Source organism: Kwoniella dendrophila, chromosome 5 (assembly GCF_036810415.1).
Source record: "Kwoniella dendrophila CBS 6074 chromosome 5, complete sequence".
Lineage (NCBI taxonomy): Eukaryota > Fungi > Basidiomycota > Tremellomycetes > Tremellales > Cryptococcaceae > Kwoniella > Kwoniella dendrophila.
In genome coordinates, this window is record NC_089480.1 from 857,856 (window position 1) to 870,065 (window position 12,210).

At 36.4% G+C, this 12,210-nt stretch overlaps 5 protein-coding genes and 1 non-coding gene across 6 annotated transcripts; 2 read left to right on the top strand and 4 right to left on the bottom strand.

The window, feature by feature from the left end:
• Positions 1 to 180: 180 nt before the first annotated feature.
• Positions 181 to 1,816, bottom strand: L201_004155 (uncharacterized protein; the record flags this gene model as incomplete). Its single annotated transcript, XM_066219903.1, has 5 exons — positions 181 to 591; positions 665 to 1,299; positions 1,385 to 1,510; positions 1,612 to 1,636; positions 1,766 to 1,816. The coding sequence occupies 5 exons, from the start codon at positions 1,814 to 1,816 to the stop codon at positions 181 to 183; spliced, it is 1,248 nt and encodes a 415-aa protein (XP_066076000.1).
• A 407-nt stretch (positions 1,817 to 2,223) lies between these two features.
• Positions 2,224 to 4,772, bottom strand: L201_004156 (uncharacterized protein; the record flags this gene model as incomplete). Its single annotated transcript, XM_066219904.1, has 11 exons — positions 2,224 to 2,937; positions 3,002 to 3,178; positions 3,254 to 3,361; positions 3,470 to 3,629; positions 3,713 to 3,791; positions 3,878 to 3,950; positions 4,046 to 4,179; positions 4,272 to 4,398; positions 4,480 to 4,577; positions 4,658 to 4,685; positions 4,740 to 4,772. 11 exons carry the CDS (start codon positions 4,770 to 4,772, stop codon positions 2,224 to 2,226), a joined length of 1,731 nt encoding a protein of 576 aa, XP_066076001.1.
• A 189-nt stretch (positions 4,773 to 4,961) lies between these two features.
• On the bottom strand, positions 4,962 to 5,060 carry L201_004157. The gene has a single exon. It is a non-coding gene; the product is annotated as a tRNA-OTHER (tRNA).
• A 297-nt stretch (positions 5,061 to 5,357) lies between these two features.
• On the bottom strand, positions 5,358 to 7,747 carry L201_004158 (uncharacterized protein; the record flags this gene model as incomplete). The annotated part of the gene is made up of 10 exons (XM_066219905.1): positions 5,358 to 5,986; positions 6,056 to 6,080; positions 6,140 to 6,238; positions 6,301 to 6,453; positions 6,523 to 6,868; positions 6,948 to 7,018; positions 7,101 to 7,227; positions 7,288 to 7,314; positions 7,374 to 7,600; positions 7,682 to 7,747. The coding sequence occupies 10 exons, from the start codon at positions 7,745 to 7,747 to the stop codon at positions 5,358 to 5,360; spliced, it is 1,770 nt and encodes a 589-aa protein (XP_066076002.1).
• Positions 7,748 to 8,062: 315 nt separating this feature from the next.
• Positions 8,063 to 9,737, top strand: L201_004159 (tRNA N6-adenosine threonylcarbamoyltransferase; the record flags this gene model as incomplete). Its single annotated transcript, XM_066219906.1, has 8 exons — positions 8,063 to 8,120; positions 8,203 to 8,475; positions 8,562 to 8,663; positions 8,737 to 8,956; positions 9,048 to 9,313; positions 9,399 to 9,474; positions 9,537 to 9,635; positions 9,698 to 9,737. 8 exons carry the CDS (start codon positions 8,063 to 8,065, stop codon positions 9,735 to 9,737), a joined length of 1,134 nt encoding a protein of 377 aa, XP_066076003.1.
• Positions 9,738 to 10,421: 684 nt separating this feature from the next.
• Positions 10,422 to 12,103, top strand: L201_004160 (uncharacterized protein; the record flags this gene model as incomplete). Its single annotated transcript, XM_066219907.1, has 10 exons — positions 10,422 to 10,566; positions 10,628 to 10,667; positions 10,747 to 10,892; positions 10,981 to 11,080; positions 11,146 to 11,191; positions 11,273 to 11,356; positions 11,422 to 11,496; positions 11,585 to 11,681; positions 11,772 to 11,868; positions 11,953 to 12,103. 10 exons carry the CDS (start codon positions 10,422 to 10,424, stop codon positions 12,101 to 12,103), a joined length of 981 nt encoding a protein of 326 aa, XP_066076004.1.
• Positions 12,104 to 12,210: the final 107 nt, after the last annotated feature.

The window sequence follows — 12,210 nt, forward strand, 5'->3', positions numbered from 1 at the left end:
TTATATGCCATGCGAAGTTGTTTAATGCATTTGAATAAATTATAATTACATGTAAAGCTATACAACAGGTAGTATATTTGAGACGATCTACGACATTGTTTGACTTCGTCACTTAATTGTAAAACCCAGTCTTCATTTACGATCGTACTTTAAAACTTCCCATTTTAACCATTTCAACCCTCATATATGAGTTAAAAGACCTTGATCATTTATACCGAATCTAAATTTCCCACCAGATCTAGAACTTACTGGACCTTGACTAGTTTCAATCATTCTTACTATACATTCAAATATTTTCAATTCTTCATTTCCGCCAACTTGGTTAGTATATAATTGCTGTTGTTTTTTCTTTTTCTTCTCAATTGAGATTTGAGTTAATAAATCAACTAGAGTTAATTCTGATGGATATTGTAATGGTTTTAATGAACCTTGAAATGTAATTTGTATATTTAATGGCCAATAAGTTGGATCAATCAAAGATTTATTTGTGATTGATTCATTCATTCCTCTATTGTTTTCTATATTTGACCAAGGTGATGGATATGGTGGTGGTAAATGTGTATGAAAGAATGATGATGATTCTTTTGATGCCTATGACAAAGTCAATAAAGATATGAAGCGTCAACAATATATCTAAACCAAATACCATCTAACTCTCACTCACCCTCAATCCTTGTTTACTCATCACTACTACAGTACCCAATTCTTTCCTTATACGACCTATACATTCCATAACTTGTTTTAAACCAATTTCATCTGAACCTAATATTCTATTAGAAGATTTATCATAATGAAACATATTATTGATACCTTTTTGTTCATGTGACCATCTTGAAGTATAATGTGAATCACCAATACCATCAATACAAAGTAAATCTAAACCTTCTTCGGTTGTTGTGCTCGTTTTTGATGCAGATTTATCTTCTTCGTGTTCTTCTGTAGGTTCGGATTTAGATTTGGATGAGGATCTAGGGGAATTGATTGATTTCGATAAGATCAATTTCAAAGTTAAAGCTAAATCTTTATACCTTGGCTTTATCTTGTATATTTTCAATTTTGATAAGGAATCTCTTATTACTTTTTCAACCAATTCATTTGATAATTTAGGTGAAATATGTAATATATGATTTTTAATTAACTTCTTCAATTTCGTTATTAAATCATTTACATTTTTATGTGTTATAGGTTGAATCAAAGTGACTGATTGTTCTTTACCTCCAATTGGTGTATTGAGGAAATCAGGCAAGGTTTTGGGTAATATCGTTGTGAATATTAGGTATATAATAAAAGTCGTTTTACCTATAAAGTTCGAATTCAGATTATTGGTATTATGGGTGAGAGTACTACATGGTAGGCTTTGGTAAATGACTATTATTCAACTGACCACTACCACTTGCTCCTACCAATTCAATCAAATCACCTCTCATCAAAGATGATCCACCACGATGAGATCTACCTTCAAGTATCAATTCATCCAGAAAAGGTATAAAAGTTGGACCGAGGGGGAAGTCTGGGGAGATATGAAGAACAAATCGTCGTCAAATTACATGATGTGCAACGACCGTGTATAAGGGAAGCTCATTGGAAAGAATCGGGAAAAGGAAAACTTACTGTGATAGCGAACAGATAATGCGAGCTATTTGAAAGAAATAATAGGATTTCATTAATTATAACTTCCTTAAGTAAGCTAGAATTTAAAATGTCCCATGAAAATATTGAATGGTTTTGCAAGACAGGAGGAGGTTGATTTCGACTTTCGACTTACTTCGGCAGCTGTACCAACCTCGATTTCACTTAAAAGCTTTTCCGTAGTCATCGTGTTGATCGTATCTGAATGAGTTCTTCTTAACTGATTTACAATGATGTTTATGGCCTAATATTCAACAAAGACAGACATCTTGATCTTTCAATGTAGAGCGACTGAACGCGCTTGCTGATCAAAAATGATACAAGAAAAGTGATTCTTCAGCTTCGAAAAGGAAGAAGAGGAAAAGGAAGTGACAGGTAGGTAAGGTGGACATGCTAAGTGGAGGTGACGTCAAACAAATAACGTGAGTGAATGTATGCGGTAAATAACATGTTTTGCATACTATACAACATATACAACGATTTCTATTGAAAAGATACTGACCTTGTTGTAATGCATAACACACAGCGCGGTAGATCAACGTATATATATAACTATATAGCCACCTGTATATAATTCCTTCGCAGCAATACGAATTATACCAATCCAATACCTTTAACGACTTCATCTGCTTTTCTACCTTTACCTCTTGCTCTAATTAAACCTATCATTCTAGCTTCTTCAACAAATCTAATGAATATAGAATGTAATCTAGCTTCATTTTCTTCATCTTGGTTGTCGTTGTCGTTATCTATATCCTTTTGACGTTGGTCGTCATCTGCACTGACTCCATTACTAACATTAGTGTCATTTCCATTAACGTCATGGCCATTGGAGTTTATACTATTTTGAATCGAATCATCTTCTTGACCCTCGGGATTTAGCTCCGCTTGCCCTTGCTGTTGTTTCTGAGCTTGGTCATCATAACTCATAATTCCACTAAAACCTTCTAACCAATCCCATAGATTAACTGATTTTCCTGCACTTTTCCATAATTCAAATAACATTTGTAATTCTTCCAATTCTTCTCCTTTCCCTTCATATCCAGCTTCAGACATCACTTGATCTTCCACTTGTAAGTTTTCCGCAACTTCACGACCACTCTTACGTCTACTCGTTCTGGTATCATCCTCACTTGTTTCATTATTCAGTTTACGTTTTCTTGATGCTGATTTGATAGGTGATGGTGAAGTAGATTGCGGTCGATCTATGCTTTTGATTCTCTCCGAAGGTGTTGATATAGGAGGTAAGTAGTCTGCAGAATTTGAGAGAGCATGAAGGATAGATGTCCTTGGTGCAGGGTTCATTACCTGGACATTACACTTGTAAGCATTACTATCCAACACCGACAGTGGCGGTAATGATAAAGCTTACCGATGTCAGATTTCTGTTTGTGTCCAGCTGAAGCAGCTCACGACCAGGTAAGCTTTCATCATCTGGTCTATTTATTATAGCATGAACGAGAGCTTGTATTCGTTTCAATTGATGAGAATCCGACGTCGAAGCAAGTTTAGCCAGTGATGAATTTATCGAGTGATATAATAGCAACCACTGCAATTCGAAAATAAAGTTGGATAACATTAGTATATACATGAAAAACAACGTCAATCTTGCATTCTTACTCACCTTTATAGCTTTCAATACTAATTTCGGTCCGCCACCAGATCTAGCCTCTTCAATCCGCATCTGATCTGCTAACTCATCTGATAACCTGATAGGAGCAAAATCGCTTGACTGATAGGTTGTAAGCATTGATCAAGTCAGTCGGAGTTGGCTCTATACGAGGGGAAGGTGGATTACATATAACATATGAATGAAATGACATGAAATGAAATAGCTCACTCGCAATATAGCCTCTACGGCATTATTCTTTCTCTTATTATTTGTTGACGATAGAACAGATAATGCTATTGAACTTGATTCTATAGGTGTCCAAGATGACAAGAAATGTGTTATTGAAGGGACAGATAGAAGTAAACGAAGAGGTATAGATGGATGTAATCTATGTAACGAGTAAACGGTATATTTAATCAAAAGGAATTCTCGGTTGTGCCAAAACAACTATCAGGAAGAATGGAGACATACGAAAATATATACATCAGTTCACCTAATATTGACGATGGAATTATTTGAGCTTCTTGTATGTATATTAGTAATGCTGTTTCTATTGGGATTATTTAGTCAGTTTGTTATTCTCGATATGAATTTACGTTTGAGATTGCTAGATTGTAGATGGAGAGTTCAACGTACTATTTTTCTTAGCTTTATACCAATTCTCTATATCTTCAATACCTGTTCTACCAGTTTTCTTCACTATCGTATTCTACAAAAACCGCTCATCAGTCCACGAATGCTGGATAAATCGAATATGCGTCGAACGATGAGAAAGAAAAAGGATCGAGGGGCCATTGTACTTACAATTTCTCCAATGAAACCTGTAGATATAATCTTCAGAGCTGAATTTACATCATTTAAATCTCTTCCATGTAAATTACATATTGATATTGTATTTCCAAGGGTATGCAATTGATCTGCCAATTCCGCTGAAGCATCTATCCAAAGTAATATAGAAGCCATATCAGTAAATATAGTATAGGAAGATCGATTGAGGAGGGGCAAAAATAAGTTGAGTTTGCTCACTCACTTTGTATGAGACCAAGTTCCAATCTATATATAGGGTTATTCAATGGCAATAAAGGTGAATCGAAACATCTATCAATCCAATCTGAGATATCATCTAATTGTTCAGCTGTTCTCTCGATGCTATAGTCCTGTGAAGTAGATGAATGATACCATTTTCATGAGCTACAACTTAAGATGATGATCATCACAGCAAGATACGGCGAACATACAGAGTAAGCTCTTTCATAATGCTCATACGTCAGATCATATAACTCTTGAAGTGGTTGGGTTCTGAGCTTCGAAGGTCCTGCCTCATTTTCATCCTGATCTATATGAAAAAACGGACGATTCAGAGATCAGTTGAGCATATGCTAAGGTTACTGACCGGAAGAACAAATCACAACCTACCTGCTTGAAAAGGAACGACGAAAACCCCCTAATCAGAAGATTAGCTTTCTGCGAAGTGGTGATCTTCATTGAACTGACTAACCTTGCTCAACGATTGATATTTCTCCTCCTCCATTCTACGCTTGTTTTAAATAAGAAAGAGGATTGTCGTATTATGCTAATTTGTTGATATATATATAACAGAGATTTGTGAAGCAAAAAAGTAATATCTTGTAATGTTGCAATAATCACCAATCCTGAGATCAAAACGCGTCGAGATTGAAGAAATCAAAAGCAACGACCCAGGCCAAAGGCACCTAAAAAGTAGAAGGTCCGACGGGATTTGAACCCGCGACCGCTAGATAAACTCCAGTCAAAGTTTCCGACCTCGAAGTCTAGAATGCTACCACTGCAACACAAACCCTTCTATTTTTGGTTTCTGCTTTTTCTTTATAATATATATTAAATATGATTTACCCCATTGAATAGTGCAATCCGTCTTGATCTATAGTTTGAATTTTTATAGCACATTTAGCTGAATGCTTCGTCGGCAGCCATGAGTGTCATTTATTCAGTTGGTATGGATATTATTAGTGACAGGTTGTAGATAAAGATAAAGATTTGCTTATTCATGATTCAAGATTACGTCCCTTGATAAGTATTTATCTGAGACAGACTCCTCCTCTGCACTTTTTACCTCTTCTGCGGATAAACACTTTCCCTATAACGGATTTGATCGTTCTAGATTAGGAGTTTCCATTCCTTCAACTAAATCATCTACCCAACCACCATCGGGGGAATTGAATCCGCTACCCATAGCTTCACCTGAGTCTTGATAAGGTGGATTATCCAAAGCGTGTTTAACCCATCTTAGATCTTTAGGATCTCTTTCATCTTCAGGTTGTTCCTCTATTGTAGAAGGTTTCTTTTCAGGTGATGGAGATGGTGGGGAGATTTTGAAGCTTGGTGTAGGAGGTGGTGATAACTTTAATTTAGGTTTATTGTTTTTATTATCTAAAGGTAATTTACCTGATTTTTCCAATCCTTTTCTCAATGATCTTCTACCACCGAAATGGAAAAATCCCATAGCTAAAATAACTAAAATATGTGTATAAAACCACATTCTCTTCCATGCTATGATACAATCTTTAAATCCTAATAAGATGAATGCACATGCTGTATAATTTAATGTTAACTGTACAACTATCCTACCGATCAAGTCATATGCTCGTTTAGCATAACTTGGCGGTGTGTTGGCGGGAGCAGAAGCAGGTGGAAGGAAATAAGGCCGAACAAATCTTCGGAATTGTTTTCCAAGAGAAGTCAAAACACCTCCTAGAACAAACGCAACTGCAAGTAGGATATTGGTTAGCCTCATTAGTCAACTTACAACATTTTTGGTATATTGGATGTACTTACGATAGTAACCAGGGTCAATGCCATGCTGAAACGTTAGAAAGGTAAGCCGCGCTCTAACCGATTGAAAAAGGTTGGACAGCTTACCCAGAAAGCAGATGTCACAAAAGTAGCCATACTTTGCTTTGTACCAGGTTTCTTGCCCTTTTTGGTTAATCTTTTATACACAACGTCTCTCAGCCAGACCTATTGAAAGTGGATAATCAGCTAAGAGATGACAGAAGACAATCACATAGCTGAGTACTCACATTGGTTCTACAATTCCAACTATCAAACAAAACTTTGAAACTAGGAGCTGTTTCAATTGAGATAATATTGATATTTCTGACTCTATTCCAGAGAGTTCTACCTGTTTTCGGATCATATCCATTGAATCCAATTCCAGTAAGAATACATGCTCCCTATGAAATCTGAAGCATCAGCTCACAATGCCTGCGGGCACACGGAAGGGAAAGTCAATTTATACTTACTTCAGATAAACTCCAAACGGCATAATATTTAGTTCTAGCTAAAAACCCAGCTAATTGAACGAAACCTAATCGTTGCAACAAACTCCATTTGTACCAATCTACAGTTAATATTCTTGAATAAGCGAATTTAGTTCCATAAGAAGCATAAATTCCTAAAAAAACTAAACCAATAACTAAATGTAAATATGCTACTCTTTTACGTCCATATGGTAATCTTTTTTTAGCTGCTTTAGCTTGTTCAACCGTTGATCCAGGTGGGGGTACCCTATATATCGTATGATGAACTAGAGAATCGTATGTAGCGTAATCAAATGATGGTCCTGGTAAAATTGCGGGGAAGAATAAACTATAGGTTACGAAGCACAATTATACTTCTGTCAGCTAAATTCAACCAGTATGATCAACTTAGGTATGAGTCAGCTTACCAGTACCCTAAGAATGCTAATGGACTTGGTAGTTTGGTCAATCTAGTTTCTATCTGACCTGCATCAAGGTCCTAATAAGTAGATTGTAATGCATAAGCATCTTGATTCTCAACCTCAAAACTTCATTGCTTGGTGTAAGACACCATAACTCACTTCTGTTCTTTGCTTTCCATCATGTATGTTCCAGGCGAAAGTAGTCAATTTCATAGCTAAAACCATTTGACTACCTGTAATTTCTATTGCAGAAGCTGAAGTACCAACTAGATTCCGATGTATATGGCTGTGTGTTTCTCTTAGCGTATACGGTGATAACGTTTGGAGAGTATCCAAAGTGACTTACTTGAAAAGCAGATGACCCATGACGAAGCTAAGTATATCGTAATTTCAGTTGTGTATAAACAGCTGTTGAGCAGGGTGCTAACTCACGTAAACACTATCCAAGGCATATTTTTACCTTTCAAAGTAGCAGCCATGATATAGGTACCTATTATACTGAACAAAAGATGTAACATTCCTGTTCTCATTTCCAATAAAAATACCACCACAAAGGTAGATACTATGATTGAGAACAGATGAGCCAAGTAAGGCTTTGAAGGTGGAAGTCGAACATATAATGAGCCGAGGGGAAAACTGATCAGTAGGGAGAAGATGAGCTGTTATGTATGGAATCAGCTGGTCTGATTCCTTGTATTTCAAGTAGCACTTGTGCGTTTCAAGTAGACAAAGATATTTACCTTGAGTTGATCAGGTGGTGAGCCTAATGCCTCTGAGGCTTTATCGAAGAGTGGATCCCAAAACATGTTGACAGAGGTAATCTGTTAAGTTTTAAGGAAAGGGCCGTTAACTAAATCAGACGATTGCAATAGACAGAAAAGCGTATATTGACAATTATAGATAACAGGATTAGATAGAGAGGAATGTCGAATGTTGTCCATGCAGATCACCTTTTAACGTCATTGAAACGTGGCTCCATACCATCGCTTACACTGTACAAGCTAGCCAGAATTTGGTTGCAAATTCAACCTCCACTTTTATACCGAGAAAAGATAAGCTTGTAAATCTCTTTGTCTTTCTTGGCTTTTCAATGAATGATCAAGCAGTGCATCGAGATCAAAATGACACAAGCTGAGGCATCGAGTAGTAAGAAGAAGATCTCGCCTTTAGTCAGGCCAAGTAAGTGCAGAAAGTATTCCACTTTAGCCCCCTTGTTTGATAAACCAAACTGACTATAGCTTCTCCGATTCTTACTGTTCAGATAGAAGGTTACTATGTTTAGGTATTGAAGGATCAGCGAATAAATTGGGTGTAGGAGTAATCTCACATTCACCTTCACCAACTTCCAAAACTGTGACAAAAGTTACTGTATTATCAAATGTTAGACACACATATATCACATCACCAGGTGAAGGTTTTTTACCAAGTGATACAGCAAGACATCATCGTGATTGGATTATCAGAGTAATCGAAGAATCAATAAGAAAAGCTGGTGTAAGATGGTCAGATTTAGATTGTATTGCTTTCACAAAAGGTAAATGACAATTTAATGATATGTTCCATCTTAGTTATGTATGAGGAATGTTGGACAAATAGCTAATAGCGTTATGGTATATATAGGTCCAGGTATGGGTACACCTTTACAGGTCGGTGCTTTAGTAGCGAGAACTTTATCTTTATTGCATAATATACCGCTGATAGGTGTCAACCACTGTGTAGGACGTAAGTGAATATTCATATTTCCCTTATCGGTCTCATTATATTTGAATATTAACCTGAATGCTTTAAATTCTAGATATCGAAATGGGTCGTCAAATAACTTCATCACATAATCCAATAGTACTCTATGTTTCAGGTGGTAATACGCAAGTTATAGCATATTCACAACAACGATATAGAATATTTGGAGAAACTTTAGATATAGCAGTTGGTAATTGTTTAGATAGATTTGCTAGAGTAATAGGGTTGAGGAATGATCCTAGTCCTGGATATAATATTGAAGTTGAAGCTAAGAAGTGAGTTGGCTAGGGGTTTATCCTCCCTGTGTCAATCCGTATATGGTCCGCAGCAATGCTAACCTAATTTTCATCTCTATTTCATCTACAGAGGCAAAAAATTAGTTCAATTACCGTATGGAACGAAAGGAATGGATGTATCTCTAGCAGGAATGTTACATTCAGTTGAAACATATACGAAGGACAAAAAATATCGTTCGTGGGATAAGATAAACCAAGAAGAAGAAGATATAATAACACCATATGATTTATGTTATTCATTACAAGAAACTGCTTTTGCAATGTTAGTCGAGATCACTGAAAGAGCTATGGCACATGTTGGTGCTAGAGATGTTTTGATTGTTGGTGGTGTTGGATGTGAGTGACCTGTTCCAATATATTGGCTCCACAGCTATCAAGTGGTCATGATGACTAGCAAATTGATCTAACTCAATTATATCAGGTAATTTACGTTTGCAGGAGATGATGGGTATAATGGCTTCAGAACGAAATGGTAGAGTATTTGCAACGGATCAAAGGTAAACTAGTTTTATCATTAAGTTATTATGTATGACGTGCTGATATGTATCTTAATTCATAGTTTCTGCATTGATAATGGTATAATGATTGCTCAAGCTGGTTTATTAGCTTTTAGAATGGGTCAAATCACTCCATTGGAGAAAACCGGGGTAACGCAAAGGTAAGCTAGCTTAGCAAACAACAATTCAGCAGATACTTAGCTGACATGAAATTGCCTTCCAGGTATCGAACGGACGCTGTACATGTATCTTGGAGAGCTTGAGTGAAATACTGTAGTATTGTTTATTGAGTTGATTTGTTTACACTCTTTTTTGTATGCACCTATATCGTTCATTTCTTGTTGCAATTGTTCAAAGCATATTGATGGTTGTAGCTCATTCAATTCTCTCAATGCTATTAATCAAATCATGACAAGACTATATCCGACGCCAACTCGACCCTCCATGATCTTCAGTAGATGATATTCACATTGCTATTTCGATAAACAAGTGATACGTTGCCAATCTGACCATTTTGTATGAGTCGCTGTACTGTAAGTCTGGAAAACGTGACCGAAAACTATAAATTCAGCCTTTCCTTGAATTGTCGATTTATTTTCCCATTTGGTTGGTGAGGAAACGAACATGTGAAATCTATATGTTCAAATGCCGAATTTTGACCTTTTCTACAAAGCAAGGATGAGTGAGTTTCCGTTCTAGGGGGTTGGAAAACAGTATTGACATGAATTGTCGTGATGATCACATACACCTATGTGGCGGTTCCAGAGCATGATTTTAATTTGGGCTGCTTCGACAGCGACAGCCGTATTTTGATTCTTTGTCAACATCATCCTTCCTCCCATGTGACATTGTAATTCACTTCCACAGATTGAGTATGCATGCACAGAAATCACCCAAAAACCATCTTTCAGGTATCTGAATAATCTGTTAATGATCGCAAAAACAGCATGTCATTTCGATACATCTTGGTCGCTCTAAATCTCCTTCATTTGGGTTCGGCTAGAAGTGCGCTATATGGATCATGCGATGTCAAGAATAACCATCTGGATGTAAATACTAAAGCCTTCATTACGGACTGTGACTCCTTCGGATGTGAGTGGATATTTTACACCGAAATTTTTCGCTCGTTAAGACTGACGATTCGGTTATATAGATTGCTCAATCAATGGAACATGCTTACCTAGGCAATGTCGGTAAGTTCTCGTATAATACGTGGAAAATGTACTGAGAAGTCAGATTCACATTGACAACTTGTTTGTTTGGATCGGACAGACGAGATGAATATATCTTATCTTCCTTACTTAATACCGATATTCCCGTACCACCTTTATGTCCTTCTGGGACTTTTTGTCCAGATGACGCAAGTGCTTGTTTACCTTTAGTTGAGGTTGACGGTCAATGTGAGCTCAACAGAGATGGTATGTTTTATTGTCCTCGCAGAAACTTAAAATAGGTCACAGTACTAATGGGATGGTAAATGGAATTTTAATTGATATATATCTTCAGATGAATGCGCTTCACCGCCTCAAGGAATGGTTTTGGTTGTACCTAATCCTTATGATGAAATCGAAGGAGATGGATCGTTATGTCTTTTAGGTAAATGCATGTGAGTATGCTAGCTCGTACTGGAGATGTGGGAAAGGTGATGATTGAGATTTGTGAATGAAACAGGTGGGCAAATGCTACTTTGGGTCAAACGTGTATAACGGAAAGTACAGTGAGTCAACTTATTGTGAGGCAAGCCCATTGAAGTATCAAAATCTAAATTCAGATTCAATTTACTCTGCTTTGACTTTAGACATATATAGGATATGATCCTTCTGGAATGAGTTTTACCAATACTGTTATAAGAGATAATTGCATTGAAGGTCAAGGGTATTGTGTAAGTGAATACTGTTAATCATAGTTACAGCTTATATCTGCTGATTTGTGACTTCACTTTGACAGGATACGAACTCAAATACTTGCTTTCCCTTATTGAATCTACATCAAAGTTGTTCAACTGATAGACAATGTCAATCTGTAAGTATCTTCCCATCAGATCAGGCATTTTTGTTTGAATATGGAACAGGTTAATCAAATGTATAACTACACACTGTCAAATGAATAGTTTAATTGTGAGAGAGAATTCTGCACAGTACCACCAGAAAGCTCAGTGAAAGTTGGTAAATGGGTTTATGCGTTGACCGGTATATCAGTTGGGTTAGGTAAGTTTCCCTAATGTCTCAAATAGATTATGAGCGTAACAGACTAAAAAGCTAATATGACAATATACATTTTGCCTTTATGGTTGTTAGGTATGATAGGAGTATTATCACTTTTGTTATTAATGCATCGTAGAGCACAAAAGACTAAAAGAATAATGTTAGAAGAATACTATAAAGAACAAGTTGGGTACGTGAGGATATCTGATCAGTTGACCCTTCTCTAGAGGTAAAACTGATTTTAATATATCATTTTTTCTTTCATCTTCAATAGCTTCAGAAATTCAATAATCTCGTTTCATTCTGCATTGTCATATCAATCTGAAAAGTCCGGTAATGCTAAAAGTTCAGTAATGACTAAAGAAGAAATCAAACGAACACTTAGTAGTATGAGTGAAACTACTTTGGTTGGATCTCGCAGATAATATTGGTGACAATTTCCAGATACTGCTTTTGATCTAAACTTTCTTCATAACTCACGAAATGACCGTTTTTTAAGGGGAAGTCTTTTTACATTTATGCATTTAATTCA